This window comes from Portunus trituberculatus, chromosome 18 (genome assembly GCF_017591435.1).
Source record: "Portunus trituberculatus isolate SZX2019 chromosome 18, ASM1759143v1, whole genome shotgun sequence".
Taxonomy (NCBI): domain Eukaryota; kingdom Metazoa; phylum Arthropoda; class Malacostraca; order Decapoda; family Portunidae; genus Portunus; species Portunus trituberculatus.
In genome coordinates, this window is record NC_059272.1 from 25,999,111 (window position 1) to 26,019,710 (window position 20,600).

Genomic DNA, 20,600 nt, shown 5'->3' on the forward strand with positions numbered 1-20,600 from the left:
CTTTTTTTTTTTTTTTTTTTTTTTTTTTTTTTTTTTATATTTGTATACTCTGGGTTCCGTCAACTTTTACTTCATGCTGTCGTCTTTTTCCGTCAGCAGAGGAGGACTATCGTGAACTTTTGTAATTAAATGAAAAATGTCATGATATGGTAATTAAAACCTTGTTATTTTTTAGGGAAAAGAAAGGAAAATATGATTTATCTTAGCTTTACATGTCGTTACATTTATAATATATATATATATATATATATATATATATATATATATATATATATATATATATATATATATATATATATATGTAACAGCAAATATTGGCTGGCATGACTCGATTGATACTTACGCTCTTGGAAAGTCTGTTTCTCTACTTACACACACTGGATACCATTCTAGCACCTTTGGCTCATTTACAAAACTTTTAATAGAGCAGCAGTTATGTTCACTGTTAACGAAAATGCAGACGAACCATTGTGTGTGTGACGGCGCATGCTCAAGAAATAGGAGAGGACCCAAACTCCTGGTTCGATTGCCACATTCACCAGATATCGTAGTATTTCACAGATAAGTTGGTCTACTGTACTGTATCGTATATTTTTGGATATTCTGCTATCACATGCCGAGATATTAGAAAAAGCTAAGTATTTCTAACCACGTATTTACGACACAAACGCTTTAATAATATAATTAAGTTTATACATAAGAACATAAGAAAAGTGGGAAGCTGCAAGAGGCCGCCAGTCCTATACAAGGCAGTCCCTGTGTGTTTAAGTTACCTAATTCCATCTATCATCCCTATCTCTGAACTTATCTAACCTTCTTTTAAAGCTCCCTATTGACTCAGCCCTGACTACATGACCACTGAGACCGTTCCACTCATCAACTACTCTGAAAACCAGAGTCTTCCCATTTCTTTCCTAAACCTGAATTTTTCAAGTTTAAGCCCATTATTTCTGGTTCTGTCCCAGCTACTGATCCTAAGAACTACATTCATGTCCCCTCTGTTAAAACCCTTATACCACTTAAATACTTCTTTCAGGTGTCCTCTTAACCTACGTCTCTAAGGAATACAGATTGAGTTTTTTCAGTTTCTCTTCATAGGGAATATTCCTCATTCCCTGTATCTTTTTAGTCATCCTCCTTTGCACCGACTCCAACAGAGCTATGTCCTTCTTAAAATGTGGGGACCAGAATTGTACCGCATAGTCAAGATGTGGCCTGACCAGCGCCAAGTATAATTTTAGTATTACTTCAGGACTCCTACTTTTAACACTTCTACAAATGAATCCCAATACTCTATTCGCTTTATTCCTGGCCTCAATACATTGCTTCCTTGTACCGAGATCAGAGCTAACTATGACTCCTAAATCTTTCTCATACTTGGAACTTCCTAGTGCCACGTTATCTATCGTGTACCTATTGCTTGGATTATCTCTACCTACGCTCAGTACCCTGCACTTGTTAATATTGAACTGCATTTGCCATTTATCTGTCCATTCTTTCATCCTATCCAAGTCAGCCTGCAAAGCCTTGGCATCCGAATCGGACCTGATTAATCTACCTTTCTTTGTGTCGTCCGCAAATTTACTGATGTCGCTATTAATTCCACTATGCAAGTCGTTGATATATATTAGAAGTAATAATGGCCCTAAAACTGAGCCCTGTGGCACCCCACTAACTACTTCTCCCCACTCGGAATTAGATCTATTAATTACTACCCTTTGTCGCCTGTCGTCTAACCACGCTTGAATCCAGCCTAATATTCTACCCTTTATAGCTGTTCTTTAACTTTTTTTAAAAGCCTTTGGTGAGGTACCTTGTCAAAGGCTTTACTGAAATCTAAGTATAGAATGTCATAACTATCACCCTTATCTGCCGCCTCATAAACCTTACTATAAAAGCTCAACAAGTTGGTAAGACACGACTTCCCCTTCGTAAATCCATGTGATTCATTTATCAAGCCGTGTTTGTCTAGGTGTTCCCTAATGTTCTTTGCTATTATTGATTCCATTAATTTAACCACAATTGAAGTTAAGTTGACAGGCCTGTAATTAGACGTTATACTAGGTATTCATGCGTTGTGTGTGTTTCACTGTTCGATCTGCTGCGTTGTGTGTGTGTGTGTGTGTGTGTGTGTGTGTGTGTGTGTGTGTGTGTGTGTGTGTGTTTTATGCCATCTCTATTCCTCGGATAAAATTACTTAATTCCTCAATTGAGAACTCATAGTATTATATATTTTTTCTTCTAGGTTGGAAATAGACGACAAAAAACATGAACATACGAAGCACCGTACATGAATTTATTTTCGTAACTTGAAAATCAGTCTGATAATGAGATTGTTTATATCCAATCGAACCGTTCTTCTGCATAGACGTTTTCGGTATCAGCGACCTAACGATGGTAGTTAATGGACAGCGGCCATCCTGACAAGTTTTTTTTAGTTTGAAGGCATACCATGTTTAGGCTTGAGCAAGGCACAGCTAAGGGGCACGGCGGTGAAAAACACTGTTTCGCTTTCGGCCGCAATTTTTTTTTCTCATAAAGATACCAGAACAAAAAAATGCTCTACACTTTCCTTGTGAAGCATTAACCTCTGCAGAGGTGACGTGAAATGTGAGTTAAGGTTTTTTGGTATATTAAAATCTCTAAAAAATGCAAGCATTTGGTACACCTGGTGACTATATTTTGCTCTGTATAATGATGATAGTCGTATAAACTTAAGTAACAATAAAGAAATGTCATAGTATTATAACAATAGGAAAATACTGGAAGGAGTAAAAGCACTGTAAACCAATAGATACATCGTAATGTAGTGTTTTGAAATGACTATCATGCTGACGCTCTCATGAACTAAACCAGCCGGCGAACACTGAAAACTTGACAGTACGGGTTCTCTCCTATTGTCGGTTTTCCAGAAAGTTGACGAAAAATTTCCTAGTGTGACGTGTCTTCTTAATTGAAGCGCCATCACACTAGAACGTTTTCCGCTAACAGCCGCTCGTGTGCACTTCAGTCACAGTAAACAAACATTCTCTCTCTCTCTCTCTCTCTCTCTCTCTCTCTCTCTCTCTCTCTCTCTCTCTCTCTCTCTCTCTCTCTCTCTCTCTCTCTCTGTGTGTGTGTGTGTGTGTGTGTGTGTGTGTGTGTGTGTGTGTGTGGCTCCATTGGTTGCAGCAGTATCCTCGTTTGTCCAACGAAGTAACATTACAACAAAAATGTGTAACTGTCAATACACATACCGCGAGTGCAGTTCCGTTGATGCACATGGAAGCAGTCGCTGTTCTGAACCTTTTTACTAGTTTTGTAAGTCGTAGGTGAGACAAACGGGTTAGAATGGTGTCTGGGATGAAGGAGTATAGAAACAGAGACCTTCTTAATTTAAAGTATAAGCATCTATCGAATCATATGAGTTACTTTTTGCTGTTATATATCCACCAATTAAATGTAACGACGTAAAAAATTCAGCTATTTTTTCTAATAACAATATTTACCTAGTGCATCTTAATATTATAAAGGGATTTTTATTTTACGACAAAAGTTGACGGTCACTTATGTTTGACGATGCAGACGGAAAGAGACAAAAGTTGACGAAAGTGGAGTAGACGGAAAAGATGTTAGTGTGACGGCGTCTTTAAGGAGTAAAACCAGAAAATAGAGGACTTTAGGTTGAAAAAAGGGAAGAAAAATAGCAAAGGCAGACGGCAGAAACGCTGATGAAGGGGCCGAAACTAGAGTGGGAGGCCTGCACGGAGAGAAAGTGAAAGGAAGTAATAGAAAATGTTGCAAGGGCTGATGGCGGGAATGAAAATAGAAAAACGAAGCCGGAGGCGAAAAAGGGAAAGGAGGGAAGAACGGCAGGTAGGTGACAGAAGGACTGGTGATGGAGCTAAAACTAGGAGGACCATAGACAGACATTAAAGAGTAAAGGAAATAGGTAGATTAAATAAACTGAATACTACATGGGTTAAAAAATGGAACTAAAACAGAAAAGCAAAAAGCATTGGGGAAAGATAGTTACGTAGATAAATGGGACGAGAACTAGAGAATAATCATAAACAGAAAGTGTGGAGGGAAAAAGGTTACATTAAATTAGGTTAGGTTAAGGTTAGGTTAAGTTAAGTTGGGTTGGGTTAGGTTAGGTTAGGTTAGTTAAGAAGAACTTAGAACTAGGAAACAAACAACAACGAAAAATGCACAAAAAAATAAAGTTTGATTGAATGATAAGTAGAACAGAATTGAAATAGACAGAAAATTGAAGAAAAGAAGAAAATGAAAGAAAAAAATATATAGACTCATAGGCAGAACTTGTTAGAGAGAGAGAGAGAGAGAGAGAGAGAGAGAGACGGTAATCTAATGATGTTAAGAGAGAGAGAGAGAGAGAGAGAGAGTAGACACGGTAAGAGAGAGAGAGAGAGAGAGAGAGAGAGAGAGAGAGAGAGAGAGAGAGAGAGAGAGAGAGAGAGAGAGAGAGAGAGAGAGAGAGAGAGAGAGAGAGAGAGAGAGGCTTCATGGGATAAGCAGTAGTTTCGCAAAGCCGGTGGGAAGTGAATGTGGAGTAGGTGGAGGAGGAGTAGGAGGACTAAGGAGGAGAGACATGGGGGGTTGGAGAGAGACGAGACATCGAGAGAGAGAGAGAGAGAGAGAGAGAGAGAGAGAGAGAGATTGAGATTCTGAAATTTGTATTGTGTTCACGTGTGGATGACTGTAGGGTGTGTGTGTGTGTGTGTGTGTGTGTGGTGGGGGGTGGATGGATTGGGGGTGTGGAAGAACGTTTTGGAATGCTGCTGTCACTACTTGGTAACTACGACTCGCCTTCTCTCCACCTCCTCTCCTTCTTTCTCCTCCTGCACTGGCAAGGCTCACCAAGCACCTGCACACTTAGTACGGGGATTGATGCCACAAAGTCCAGTGAATGTTGTGCGTCAGTCGAATTGGAAAATGTTGACTAATATGTTTCATCTCCTCGTTTTATTGTTCTCTGTTTATTTCACCCCCTTTTTCTCTACTGTCCATTGGTAGTTTTGGTTAGTTTGTTAGTTGGTTTGTCAGTTAGTTAGTTAGATAAATAGTTTGTTAGTCATTTAGTTACTCTAGTTTCTTAGTTACTTCGATACCGGATACTGCTTTACTTAAATGTTTATTAATTCATTTGCTGTCTGGAACTTTTTTTGTACACTATGGCATCAGTTCTTGAGCCTCCGCACCTTCACTACACCTACCTACCGTGCGTCCTTTTCCTGCTTACGTCATACCCTGTGTTACCTTTCCTATTCAACACACTAATCGCTTACACTTTGTACTCGCGTCTCTTCTTCCCTTCCCGCTGATCATATATACTACGCTCTCTCTCTCTCTCTCTCTCTCTCTCTCTCTCTCTCTCTCTCTCTCTCTCTCTCTCTCATATTCTTTTTCTCCACTCTCTTTTACACTAAAGGTTCTACGTAAGGTACTATAGTAGTAGTAGTAGTAGTAGTAGTAGTAGTAGTAGTAGTAGTAGTAGTAGTAGTAGTAGTAGTAGTAGTAGTTGTTGTTGTTGTTGTTGTTGTTGTTGTTGTTGTTGTTGTTGTTGTTGTTGTCGTTGTCTTTGTCGTAGTCGTTGTAATAATAGTATTGTTGCTGTGGTTGATTCTTTTTGTTCTCCGCCTCTCTCTCTCTCTCTCTCTCTCTCTCTCTCTCTCTCTCTCTCTCTCTCTCTCTCTCTCTCTCAACCCAACCCAACCCAACGGAACCAGCACCTGCACTGTTTTGTTACTGTTCCTCATGTGTCCCCGCCCCCTCTCGCCTTCTCTCCCCAACCATCACTTTATATACTAGTGCATATACGTGTCTCTCTCGCCTCCCTCTTGCCGTCACTTGCTATCGCTTCTCTAGAGTCAAGAGCCACCTACCTCTTCTGTCCGTCTTGCCTTACGTCTTGCCTGTCACATCGCCTTACTTCCTCGTACTCCTCGTCCTCTTACTCCCAGTCCTTTTACAGTACTTTTCCATTCTCCCTCCTCCTCCTCTTCCTCTTCCTCTTCCTCTTCCTGTTCCTATTCCTCTTCCTCTTCCTTCTGCTCTTTGTTGTTTATTTGTTTATTTTGATTTTGTTTGGTGGTGTTATTTGTCGCTGGTCTCTCTCTCTCTCTCTCTCTCTCTCTCTCTCTCTCTCTCTCTCTCTCTTGTTTGGTGTTGTTTCTTAATTTTTTCTCCTTATTCCGTTTGTTTTTCGTTTTTCGTTGTGTTATTTTCTTCCCTTCTCATTCCCATCGTTCTTTCGTTCGTTCGTTCCTTTCCTTCCCTTCCCTTCCCTTCCCTTCCCTTCCCTTCCCTTCCCTTCCCTTCCCTTCCCTTCCTTCCTTCCCTTCCCTTCCCTTCCCTTCCCTTCCTTTCTCTTCCCTTCTCTTCCCTTCCCTTCCCTTCCCTTCCCTTCCCTTCCTTCCTTCCTTCCTTTCTCACTCCCTCCCTCCCTCCCTCCCTCCTTCCCTTCCCTTCCCTTCCCTTCCCTTCCCATCTTTTTTTCCTTACTTTCATTCTTTCTTTCCATCCTTCACTCTACGGTTTCCTTAATTTCTTCCTTCTTTCATCCTTCTTTCATCATTCTCTCCCTCTACCTCCTTCCTGCCCTTCTTTCCCCATCTTTTTTTTCTGTTTCTGTCAGCTGTTCTATTGGTGCTCCTAACCACTCCATCTTCTCCTGACTGTCTCCTCTTTATCATCATTACCTCGTTTGTGATTTCTGTTTAATTCTTCTTCTTTTTTTTATATCTCTAAAGCCTCTTTTCTTTTCGTATTCATGGCCTTGCTAAGTTCTTTTCCATTCTCCATTCCATTCCATTCTCTATATCTTTATTACAGTGTTGCTTCTTCCTTCCCGGTACTGCTTTTGTGTGTGTGTGTGTGTCTGTCTCTCTCTCTCTCTCTGTCTCTCTCTCTCTCTGATAAAAATACCTACCTATTGCATTATGTAACTTGCAACATGGGTGGAGAGAGAGAGAGAGAGAGAGAGAGAGAGAGAGAGAGAGAGAGAGAGATGGGTGTATATATTCAGGACTTTCAACTACCTCCACCACCACCACCACCACCGCCGGCGCCGCCGCCACCCTAAGTGAGTGCCTGAATGAAGGTCGATTGAAAGAAAAGGTCATGGGGTGGATGGAGGGACAAGGGTGGAGGGCGGAGGGCGCCGGGGCGGCTAGGGGCGGGGCGGGGTTAGGCAGGTGAAGGGCGCCGCGCCGGTGCTGTGGTCTTGTCTGTCTCTGCTTGTCTTCCTCTAGGTGTGTGTGTGTGTGTGTGTGTAATTCACTGTTTGATCTGCTGCAGTCTCTGACGAGACAGCCAGACGTTACCCTACGGAACGAGCTCAGAACTCATTATTTCCGATCTTCGGATAGGCCTGAGACCAGGCACACACCACACACCGGGACAACAAGGTCACAACTCCTCGATTTACATCCCGTACCTACTCACTGCTAGGTGAACAGGGGCTGCACGTGAAAGGAGACACACCCAAATATCTCCACCCGGCCGGGGAATCGAACCCCGGTCCTCTGGCTTGTGAAGCCAGCGCTCTAACCACTGAGCTACCGGGTCGTGTGTGTGTGTGTGTGTGTGTGTGTGTGTGTGTGTGTGTGTGTGTGTGAAATTTTATTCTTATGATTCCGTGAAAACATAAACCAATTCGCTTCTTTGGTCATCCTTTATTGGGGAAACCTTGGTCGGGCCACTGATCTACCCACGTGTGTGTGGGTAGATCACACACACACACACACACACACACACACACACACACACACACACACACACACACACACACACAGAAAAGCGGGCATTAACTAATTTTTCTGAAACATTTATTCATGATTCATGTTTCTCGAGAGACTATAGCAGATACACCTGTCACTGATGTTCTCATAAGTTTTCTTTCTCTTCTTTAACTTTCTACATTTAACTTGACGTTATTGTCACGAATGTGTTCAGTCCTCTAAATAACAGCATTGGTTTCCTTTCTATCATGCGATATCATGACATGAATTAATTTTGTATCTTATGTTTACGTAGGTCGTAACGTGATCGTTCTTTCATAATACCAATGTTTAGTATTTCCTCCCTCATATCTATATTTCATATGGTTTTAATGCATTAATCAAACATGCGAAGAGCATTGCGGAGACTGTAATGAGTTGATAAGCATTACTACTACCATTTCAAGAATAAAATGTTACAAGTTCTCTACCATACAATCTTCAGCAGCGAATGTGTGAAAGTTTGTGTATTGTGGTGAAGAACCACTACTTAGGAGTTAAGAAATAACAACATAAAAGAAAGTGCGACTGATAAACGCCAGCAGAGACCACTGGAGGATGGCGGGCAATAACACTGAAAACCCGCTCACTCATTCACGGGAATTAGTCGGCGTTATAGTGTGTGAGGAGCAGACATCATGCTCTGTTAAAAATAGAAATTCACAAATGGTCTGCCATCACCACCTTACACCACCATTACTGCTATCTCCACCAATGCCACCGTCACTAGCGCTGCTGCTACTGCTGCTATCATCCCCGCCGTGGCACTGCTTTGTATGGCCGCCGTGGCGAGCAGTGACTCTGAAGGCATCTTACGATAAGTGTGTAAATTCCCTCGCACAGTGAACTCAGTGTTTCTTCTTGGAGTCAGACTCAGAGAAGATTACTTTAATTATCAAAGTCATACTATTCCATGGAGTTCATGGCGAGGTGGTGCACTGCATGCATGTGGCCCGTGGCTCACTACTTACTTTATCTCATGAATTTTTCTTTAATATAAGTTTCTGGTAAATATGAAATCGATATTGATTACATGTGAAGATATCTTGTAAAGATGTAGTAAGTTATCTGTTAAGTAGGAAAAGAAGTACGACAAAATTCAGAATCTCAAGAACCTAAACAGACAGACAGACATGTTGTGATACTCTCCAAAACTACACGAGGTACTTTTTCATGACAGTAGAAATAATATTCCTTGCACATTATTTCCCTTCCCTATACATTAAATCAAACAGCATCACATAAGTTCATTCACAAATACACACATTCCTCCATAGCTTACGATACCGTTGTGTGCAGTCCGGCAACAGCCACTCTAACTACCCTCAACCGGATACAAGATAATCGACATTATCATTGCCTCTTGACACTGAAAGGCTCGCCATAAGAAACGAAGAAAAAAATACCTGACATTTGACGGTACAGGGAACCCAAAGATAACTGACACAATTTGATAGAAAGTTGAGACATGGTATCTTATCCTGATTACGTCTGATTTAGCGATGATATGAGACGGGCAGACAGAGAGAGAGAGAGAGAGAGAGAGAGAGAGAGAGAGAGAGAGAGTTGATTGATTAATTGATGCTTTTGAGGTCTTACAACACCAGAGAGAGAGAGAGAGAGAGAGAGAGAGAGAGAGACTGATGATTGTGTCGCATGAACATTGTATTCTTTTTCAGCTATTTAGTAAAACACTGCTTACAAAGGCCTTACTAATGATGCGCGCCACCCAGTACCGGCCCCGCCTCCGCTACGTGAGTGACGGGCGAGCAGCTGAAACGGGTACTGATTTAATTTTAACACCTGTTGTGGGTTGCAGTCTAAACCTGTGTGTGTATGTATGTGTGTGTGTGTGTGTGTGTGTGTGTGTGTGTGTGTGTGTGTGTGTGTGTGTGTGTGTGTGTGTGTGTGTGTGTGTGTGTATGTGTGTGTGTGTGGGTGTGTGGGTGTGGGTGTGTGTGCGTGTGTGTTTACTCTGTCTGTGTGTTTGTGTGCCAATTTGTTTTCCTATTTGTGTCTGTTTGTCTACCTATGTGTGTGTGTGTGACTGTCTGTCTGTCTCTGTGTCTCTCTTACTTATCGATGCAGATATGACTAAATTGTGAAAATTAATGTATAACTTATCTATTGGAACATGTCAGGCTCTCATAAGCTTGAATCCTCTTGACTAAGGGAGATACATCCAGACTCATTTGGCTTTCCATTTTGATATTCTTTTGTTGTAAACGTTCTTTTTTGGAGCAGCGATGAAGAATTTATTTATCCATTCATTTTAAGGACAAGACCAGAACAGCCGATCGAAGTCCATGCACGCGGACCTTGTCATTCCCTCACCGTCTCCCTCAAAACAATTCGCATTCAGGAAGGGGATGAGGGAATAACAAGGTCCGCGTGCATGGACTTCAGTCGGGTGTGCCGGTCTTGTCCTAGAAAATAAATAGATAAGTAAAGCCTTCATCGCTGGTCCAGGAAGCGTTTGCAAAAAATAAATAGATAAATAAAAAAATAAATCACAATGGAAAGCGAGATCTGTGTTGATATATCTCCCTTAATCCTGAGAGTTCAAGTTATGGGAAAATGGAACAGAGGAAATATGATGCAGTGTTCCAGAGTTTGGTAGTGCAGGGAATGGAGGTCTGACTCGCTGTGGTATATATATGATACAGTGGGGGGGAGTCAGAATGAAGTTGAGATAGATGTGTGTGTGTGTGTGTGTGTGAGAGAGAGAGAGAGAGAGAGAGAGAGAGAGAAGCATGCATTCGAATTTTTTACTACTAATGATAGTATAACTGCTCCCGTGTCATTAGAGTTTATATCACATAAGAGTTTACAGCACAAAAATTAAACAGCAGCTACTGAAAGATTTTAGCCTCTGCTTTTGCCTTCAATGATGTCTTATGGAAATGAAGCGGTGGGTGCCTTTCCGGTGGCCGATCTGACAGTCTTTCACAGTCATACTCCCCCACATCTATCCAGTTTCATTATACTGACTTGGATCCGAAACTGAAGGGCTATCCTCTCTTCTATTGGTTTAACCATTGAATTCAACACCAACTGCACATGTGTTTTGTAATTGTAGAAACTTACCAAACATGTACCTGTACCAAGCCTATATTTTTTTTTTTTTTTTTTTTCAAATTTTCAGTTAAAAGTGAGCTTATTGCCAATGACGAGTCAAATGGAGAGACGTTTTCTGTTCTATTTTTCGTTATTGGCTTCGTATCAGGGTCGTTACTAGCGCGCATGCTGTTTCACGCTGCTTGGACGAAGAATAGCATAATTGGTTTTGAGCGGTCACGACCAGTATATGTTAAGTGCATGGCGGCTGTGACTAGTCGGGTCTGGTCAGATTGTCACGGCAAAACTCCTTATAAGCCAAGGTTACTGACTGCGGCGTGGCGTGGAATAAATAGTATTGATGGTCAGGCATACGTACCCTGCCCTGGTGCCCTGGTGATGTGATGGTGCTCTCGTGTTTCATGTTCCATTTAATTCAGTGTCACGCCTGATTGATAATATATGTAAACAAACCGACTCCATGTTCGTTGTAAGGTTCTCTCAGCTGACTGCCGCTGAGCAACACAATGCATGAAATGACTCGGTCTCCCCTGTAAATGAGTGTATGAAGGACATTCTTGTACAAGTGAGTTCATGATTAGTGCCGACCGCTGTGATGCGTATAGTTAATGATCAGCGTATGGTGTGTCATTGATACACAGTGCCACGGCCACCGTAAATATCGCTCCCCTGTGACGGAACACGAAGTGCGTAACGGTTTGATGAGAGAGAGAGAGAGAGAGAGAGAGAGAGAAATCATGATGATAATAATAATAATAATAGTAATAATAATAATAATAATAATAATAATAATACAGTATCGCGTGTTTGCATCAGTGAGACGCATGTTGGTGAAGGTGGTGGTGCTGGTGCTGGCGCTACGACACGTGTCATGGGAAAACTGTGAGAGAAGGAATTCCCTTGTAAACACACACACACACACACACACACACACACACACACACACACACATTAACAACACCACGTAGTGTGTGTGTGTGTGTGTGTGTGTGTGTGTGTGTGTGTGTGTGTCTGTGTGTGTGTTTATGAGAGAGAGAGAGAGAGAGAGAGAGAGAGAGAGAGACGGGGGATGGGGGGTGTGGTGGTGTCAGTGTAATCAGCGGGACGTCACAGGGGCGGCGCTTCGCTAGGTAATAAGGGAATTTTCCATCAGCGGCGCGAGGTTGCGAGACTGTTGTTGTTGGTGTCGGGGGCACAGGGAGGGAGGAGAGTGACCGGCACTTGATGAACTACGCAGCGCCCCTTACTTCACCCACCTCCACTGATGGCTTCATCGTGTCACTGAATTTCGTCCACAATTAATGAATAATTTCACTGACCGAAATGGAAGGTGGAACGGGCCCACAGAAACCGTAGCTTATCAGTCACTCGAGATTACGGTTCTGGTTACATCTGGTGTGAAATGGAACGTAGATTTCCATGGCGGAAAGAATCTCATGAGGGCCAGCCATTCATTCGTTGAGACTACACCTAGAGGGCATTACGCTCGGCTCTGTCAGCTCACGCCCGTAAGGTTGGTGGTGGTGGCTTAGTGCACTCTACACCTTCCCTATTGATTTATCGCTTTTTTTTTATGTGATGAGATTGTGTGAGCGCTTTGAGATCGGAGACACTTTGGACCGAACGGCCACCGGCCACCTGATACTCCTCGAGGAATTTTGCCGTGCAGAGGATGTTGTATTATACTTTTTACATGGAAACAAGTGAGAGTGATTGTTCTTGGAAATCTTTCGAGCTGGAGAATAAAGGTGTGTATACTTCATAATAAAATGAATTGGCGTTCACATATATCAACTATTTTTATTATCATTATTATTATTATTATTATTATTATTATTATTATTATTATTATTTATTTATTTATTTATTTATTTATTTGTTTTTATTTATTTTTTTTTTTATTGTTTTCAAAACAACAAGATTCTTGAGGAACCGCTGCCAGTGTAACTGACTTGAATTGTATCCGCGTCTCCCTCAACTCGACGAGAGCTTAGGTGGCGATAGAGGAACGTTTATGAATGTGTTTGAAATATGCAGTAAGGAAAGTGTTGAAAACTTAACCATTCAAATCGTTTTCATTTTGAAGACATTTAGGATTAAACTCGCCATCGAAAAAAGAGACTGCATAAGGAACGTACACCGGATCACCTTACGTCAGGTCGGATAAAAGATTATTATTCATGCATGGCCTCGCTCCGAGGATAAGAGAGATTATTGATCAAAATCTATATTCTTCATCCAGTGTGTATATTGCTAGTGGCTAACAGGCTGACCTGGCATTACTGGTCCAACTACAAGAACAACTGGCACCTGTTTATATTCCCTCTGAGCCAGCACATCATCTCAGCCTGAATCAGCTCAAGCACCCGCCTCAGTCAAATCACAATCGCAGTTGAAGACATAGCTATTTCAGTAATTTACTACCTGTGGTTTTAGCAGGCAGGGCAGATATAGTGTGTATAGAATTAAAATCTATTTTCTACGTAACAAACGTTGTTGTACTGTAGTATTCAAACACTGATAAACATGCATATATATATATATATATATATATATATATATATATATATATATATATATATATATATATATATATATATATATATATATATATATATATATATATATATATATATATATATATATATATATATATATATATATATATATATATATATATATATATATATATATATATATATATATATATATATATATATATATATATATATATATATATATATATATATATATATATATATATATACAGGTAGATAGATAGATAAACATGTAGAGGCCGCGTGTCCCAGCGGTGTTTTGAGTTTGCGGCAAGTGTCAGGTGGTGGACTGATGGTAGTATATAATTGCTTTCTTAGAGAAAAGAAGTAAAAAAAAAAAAAAAATGCACAGTTGTTCATTAATATATAATGGGCTGCGTGTGTTGGACATTTTTGTGACCTGTGGGAAAGTGAGTTTACCGTGTCTTGCGGGCGAGTCTTCCTGGTCACTGGAGTCGTGCTGAAAAGAGGCTTGCATTTTATCCAGGCGGGCTTAGAACTTTGCATCCGAGTGATGTCACGAGACATCACTGAACATCGTGTCGTCCGCGAAGAGCATATCGCAATGGCGCGATGGTTTCCGTGACCTTCATAATGACAGACGTTATTAGGATGGGAATACCTGTCGGCCTCTGTTCGCAAACTTTTACACTAATTTGATTGCAGTGACGTGTGACGGCAGATATCTGGACCTATGAAGATTGGTGCTCGTGTATGCTGACAAGGCCTCGTGGCACCCGACACATCCGCTCCACCTAATTCCTTGCTGACAGTACACACACACACACACACACACACATTGCGTTGTTTGTGAATTATGTGTTCCACATTGTCTTTTATATATATATATATATATATATATATATATATATATATATATATATATATATATATATATATATGTATATGTATATATTACTTTTAAACTTTATGTTGAGGAGCAAGTTTATAATTATCTATTGTTTACTTATTTCCAGGCGGCGCTGAGGTGAAGAAAGGGGAAAGGTGTCGATTGAAACCCTGAAGATGAAGCCAGGCTTCCTGCGCCCCGAGGGAGGCGAAGGCATGAAACGACCCACCTGTTACGTGTGTGGCTGTCCACGATGCGGGGAGTATCCCCTGGCGGTGAGGCAGCAGGCCACGGGGCCGTACTTCCCCTTCCTCGAAACACACGAACCTCCCGATGGATCTGAGCCGCCCTCGTCTGACGGCCGCATACTCTCCTGTTTCCTTTGTTATTCGTACCTGACGCAGCAGTGGCAGCTGTACGAGCGGGAGAAGGTGCCTCCTGTCAAGCGCATCTACTGGCTCAAGCGGGTGGACAACGGGCCCTACACCGGGGTGGAGGTGGGCGTGCAGAGTGAGTACGCCTCTCAGCTTCTAGGTTTAGCACCGGACCCCCCAGCCCAGCCCTCTGAGGTTAGAAGAGCTGGATCCAGTGCTGGGGTTGCTAGGTCACAACCTCAGCCTCCACCACCACCGCCATCACTGCCGCCGCCACCTCCCCCTGCCACCATAACCCAGCCAAGTCCAGCCGTGCCCATGGAGGTGAAAAGACCCAGAGTGAATCCTCCTCAGCCTCAGCCTCCAAGCCTACCGCTTCCACCCCCGGGGGTGTTGCCACTGCCCTATGGGCTGGCCGTGCCGCAAGCCAGCACGCAACAGGAGGCCCTGGACCTGTCCTTGGACGGCCGCCGTGGGATCAAGCGTGAAAGGGAGGAGGAATTACCACCACGAGACCCGCGGGACCCGAGCATCGTGGCCCCCAGGACAGAGGTGCTAGACTTACGCATGCCGGACAAAAACGCCACCACTGAGGTCTGCTATGTGTGTGGGGACCACTACAAGAAGGGCACGTTGGTCGATATTTATGCCAAACAGCAGAATGAAAATTGCCCTTTTTTTCCCAGCCTGATGCTGCATCCTCGCCCTAGTAAGTCACATCCTATGGAAGCCTCAGGGCGAGTGCAGGGGTGTCGGGACTGTTTCAAACACATGCAGATGCAGTGGGACACTTATGAAACTCGTAAAATTCCTCACGCCGAAAGGTTTTATTCTCTTCGTAAGAAAGCGTCAACTATTGTTGATGACTCTACAGCCTTTGTGTGTTACAAGTGTGGGCGGGAGTATCCTTCAAGCTCCCTGTGTTTGGTATACTGCAGACCCAATGCTGATAAAGATCCTTTCTATCCCTTTATTGAAAAGCTGAGTCCTCCAGAGGGAGCGTCACCCATTTCTCCCCAGGGTCTGGTGCAGGTGTGCTCCTCATGCTCCAAGGTCATCCCCCAGCAGCAGAAAGAGTTGCTAGAAAGAAGTGAAAACAACAGGTCACCAGAGAAAGTAAATGTGATGGACGATTGCACAGAGCAGCGTGGCGGAGGCGCTAGCGCTGTCCCGCTGGAGACCACGGATGCTGATCCTCAGTTAGATGAGGCCACGTGCTATCTGTGCCATCAGAATCACTCCCGCCAGACAATGCAGTGGCTGGCCATGGTCGCTGAGAGCGCCAAACAGGATGGCATGTATTTCTCTTTCTTGAAGTATTTGCCAAGGATTGGCCAGAACAGTTTGGTGGAAAATGGCAGAGTACTGGCGTGTTCGCTTTGCTACCAGCACCTCAGCACTCAGTGGACCGAGTACGAAAAAGACAAGGTCCTGGAAGAACATCGGCAGTTTTCGTTGCGAGCCATCCCCTCCAACTCCATGTCGCCGCGCCTGACCCCGGGACCCACCCTCTCCTCCCCCGGTATGTCGCCCGCTGATGGCTCCCCGACCCACTCTTTCAGCTCGGCGGCGGAGGCTCACACCAAGTCTTCCACGGATGTTAAGAAAATCACATCCGGATACCTGGGCCAACCCCTCCACACCCTGGAGGTGGTTCCCGCCGAGCCAGACCCCAGCTCGCCCACCTTGTCCGTCATCACCACGCAGCGAGCCCTCAACGTAGCTGTGAATTGCTTCGTGTGCAGCTTCCATTCAAAGCCAGGCCAGACCTTCACACTCCGCAATAAGCCTCATGGCTCGGAGCCTTTCTTCCCCTTTTTGGCCAAACACCAGTCTGCACATCCCGAGGCCCGCGTGGACGACACGCGCGTCCTCTCCTGCCTCTGCTGCTTCCATTCGCTCATCCTTCAGTGGCAGCGCTACGAGAAGGAGAAAGTGGCCCACTACGCCAGGCTGTACGACACCTACAACTACATGTGCTTTATTTGTAGCCTCAAGACTTACCGGAAGAGACTCTACCTTCTCCCTGTTAAGGTAGGTTTTGTATGCAGCATGACCGTGATATATTTCTCTCTCTCTCTCTCTCTCTCTCTCTCTCTCTCTCTCTCTCTCTCTCTCTCTCTCTCTCTCTCTCTCTCTCTCTCTCTCTCTCTCTCTCTCTCTCTCTCTCGTATCTTTTTAATGCCTATCGTATCAGTGAATTTTTTGGTTGACCTACTTGATGACTCTCACTGCCACTATCGCCCTGACCTTGGTGAAGTACTCAATTACTTGAATGAACTGGTCATCGCAAGTGAAAGCCGCCTGCACACGCCCATATATGGTGCCGTAAGACTTTACCATCAAAATATGATTAAATACAATATAATGAAAAAGAGAGACGCTAGAAATATAGTACTTTAGTGATGTTTGAGAAGAGGATACACGTTTTATTGAGATTGCTTTTAGTAAAGAGAATTACACAATATAATTTCGATATTTTTAAATGTCTTCTGTATCATAAACTATTTCATTAACTGGCTGTATACGTTCTTACGAAAATCACGAGTTTCGCACGCACACACACACACACACACACACACACACACACACACACACACACACACACACACACACACACACACACACACACAGAGGAAAGGTACACCTGGCAATCATGAGCTCAACACGTGATCCTTAAGACCGTGGTAAATTACTCAAAGGTTTGCGGAGTCACACGCGTGCTGCCAAATACCTTGTTCGTCTGTACGTGGCGCGGCTGGCGTGGTCGGGAAGGGGGCTTCTCTTGCCGCTGGAGTCTGTCGTGCAGGTACGTACAGCTGCCACCTGCCTGAAATAAACGAACGAAGCACCATATGAAAGAATGAGTGACTAAATAAGTTTGTCCTCATAACAGACGATTCACAGTTTACAGAAATAGGATGTACTGTATATTAGTGGACAGATTTACTCGTGTTAAGTAACGTGTCTCTCTCTCTCTCTCTCTCTCTCTCTCTCTCTCTCTCTCTCTCTCTCTCTCTCTCTCTCATCTTTCTTTAGAGATAGCCAATGTACTAAATGAAAAATGAGTGTTATACGTTGTACTCTCCTTTATCGACCATATGTTGTTAATTTTATTTTTATTGCTGTGCGTCACTTCAGTTGAAATCGTGCGATCATTAAATTTATCAGGCATGGTGGGTGTGACCTTATTGTTGTGGTGCCTGTTCTAATCAATCAGTTAGCCAGTCAGTCAGTCTCTCGGTTAGTCAGTCAGTCAGTCAGTCAGTCAGTCGGTCGGTCGGTCGCATCCCATAAAGCGGCGATAATGTGACTGCCTCGTATTTTTAAGCATTGTATTCTCTCATAATGTTTTCAAAAGCCACACGGATGATTATTCGTGCTCTCATGGCCGCTGCTTCCACTGATGATACACCAGCCTTATTAAACTATACCACCAAAGCCTCTAAGAAATTGTATCGATAGGGACTGTTGAACTATCACACCTACAATAAAAAAAAATATCTGTGACAACCCTCTGGAAGACGTTGTAGAGATAGCGATTGTTAAACTATCACTAGAACCATAAAAAAAAGCACATTTGAAAACTCTCCATTAGATATTGCAAGCTTGGAAATTATTAAACTATCACTAGAACTATAGAAACAACTTGGAAGACCCTCTGTTAGAAATGATTAAGCTACCACGAGAACCATGAAAGCACCTTTAAAAAACCACCTATCAAACAACATCTGCTATTGGAGTTTATTGCTGAGAAATGTAGAGATTAAACGGTGAAATGTTCAGACGTGCGAGTATGTATCAGCCTTACGTGCATCACAACTTCCCCGTTTATTCAGGTTTGTTTTTTAATAGTCTTTCTGGGCCGTGTTTGTTTGGCATAAATGTTAGCGCCTGCCTCACCCGACTGCTCCCCTCCCTGCTCACCCGTCCCCTCCCGTCCCTTCCCCTTGCTCCCTGATAGCCTTGAGACGCTAGCTTGGCGCGCGCAGACACACACACACACACACACACACACACACACACACACACAGCCTCCATCCGTTCATCCACTCCTCTCTCCGTTCCATACTCTCCAAGACTCCAGTAACTTTGTCTTTGTATAAATGTGAAGTTAAATAGTTCATTCCACCCATGTGAATGTTGTCTCGTGGCGTCTAATTAAAGTCATGTTTGTTATAATTATTATTCTCTCTCTCTCTCTCTCTCTCTCTCTCTCTCTCTCTCTCTCTCTCTCTCTCTCTCTCTCATGATGAGGTTTGTGGAAAAAAAAGAGTAGTAGAAAAAGTTGTATGAAAGAAAAGTTTTCTGAACTAGATTAGCTTTATTTTTATCCCTGCTTTCACTTTATATATATATATATATATATATATATATATATATATATATATATATATATATATATATATATATATATATATATATTAATTGGCAACTATTTCGGTTGTATTCATTTATTCATTTTTATATTCTCTTACTGACCGGCGCTTCTTTCACGCATTTTAAAAGTAGCATAGCATAGGCAGTGTGTGTGTGTGTGTGTGTGTGTGTGTGTGTGTGTGTGTGTGTGTGTGTGTGTGTGTGTGAGTATAAGGAAAAGGCAACCCACCTCCTGGACCGTCCCTGATACTGCAAGGCTGTCAGGCAAGGCATCTTTAACCCGTTCGTACAGTACCCAGCCCAGGTCTTCCTTCACAAACTGCTCGGCGTCTTATCTCCAGTACTTTGAACAGGCTCTAGTAGAAGTTATTGGGCAGTTCATGGCTTTCCCCTTGGCTAACAATCATAACTTAAGAAAAAATAAACATGAGAGCAGAGGTAACTATTTCTGTGGCTTTAAAGAGAGAGAGGATGAAGTATTTAAGAATAACGTGGTCTTTGAACTGAAATAGGTTTGTGCAAGTTGGTAGAGTTGAACGTGTTGCCATAGAGGAACGATAGAAGTGCCAGTAAAGCTTGAATATTTGCCATAATGATTTAGTGTACAGTTGATAGGCATTAAACAAATTAGATTCCCTCTCCCCCTCCCGTCCCCCCCTCCTCTCTCTCTCTCTCTCTCTCTCTCTCTCTCTCTCTCTCTCTCTCTCTCTCTCTCTCTCTCTCTCTCTCTCTCTCTCTCTCTTATTATTATTATTATTATTATTATTATTATTATTATTATTATTTTAATTTCTATTATTAGCGACGATAATGATAATAACAATAATAATAATAACGACAACAACAACAACAACAACAACAACAACAACAACAAAAGGAAAGGAAAGAAAAGAAATCTTGCTGTTTCTAAGATGTCAAAGAAGGAATCACAGAAGTTAGCCATTCTATTTCCATGGCTTCCCTGATGGCTCCTATTTGCCGACCATCAACCGCAACCTATGGTCCATATTTTTCCTCGGACCTGTAATGAAGTACGCCGCACCGGTCAGTGGAGTCTAGGTGGTGTTGACACTGGCAGACTTGTTTCTACGTGGCGCAGACTCCTTTGCCAAATTGTGTACATGTAAGAGCCTTGACAGCATACAGTGGGGAACGCGAGACACTGGCACCCGTCATCCCCCCACTCTATGTCCCTCCCACGTCCCGTCATCTCTAGCTCGAGGTGGTTATGGAGTAATTGGTGCGATGGCAAGAGTGAGTCAAGGTCCATACAAGTGGAGGGCTGAGTGGTGACTAATCGCATTCCTTACCTTACCACGGCCATTTTTTTCTTCTGTTTTCTGCTTTTCAGTCTCAGTTACTTTCACTTTTCTTTGTCAAATTCTGAAAATTAGAGGTTAGATATATGCGTAAGACAAAACAACAAATATATTCGTACTAGTTCTTACTGGATTAAAAAGGCGCTAACTAAAGTATCCCCTTTAGCCCATAAATTCCCGTGAAAAGCCCACATGGTATAAAAAAAAAAAAAAACTATAATATTTAAGTAAGTAGAGTCAAAGTTGCTAATCAGGGAGAA

At 42.7% G+C, this 20,600-nt stretch overlaps 1 protein-coding gene across 5 annotated transcripts in view; it reads left to right on the forward strand.

Moving 5' to 3' along the window:
• LOC123505683 overlaps positions 1–20,600 on the forward strand; it is a 64,034-nt gene that overhangs the window by 19,637 nt on the left and 23,797 nt on the right. Inside the window, exons 1-2 of one of the 5 annotated variants that reach the window (XM_045257326.1) lie at positions 11,938–12,367; positions 14,395–16,675. In XM_045257326.1, coding sequence (XP_045113261.1) covers positions 14,444–16,675 — 2,232 coding nt within the window. In that variant the 5' untranslated portion in view covers positions 11,938–12,367; positions 14,395–14,443. The other 4 variants (XM_045257325.1, XM_045257327.1, XM_045257328.1 and 1 more) reach the window with 4 other exon arrangements.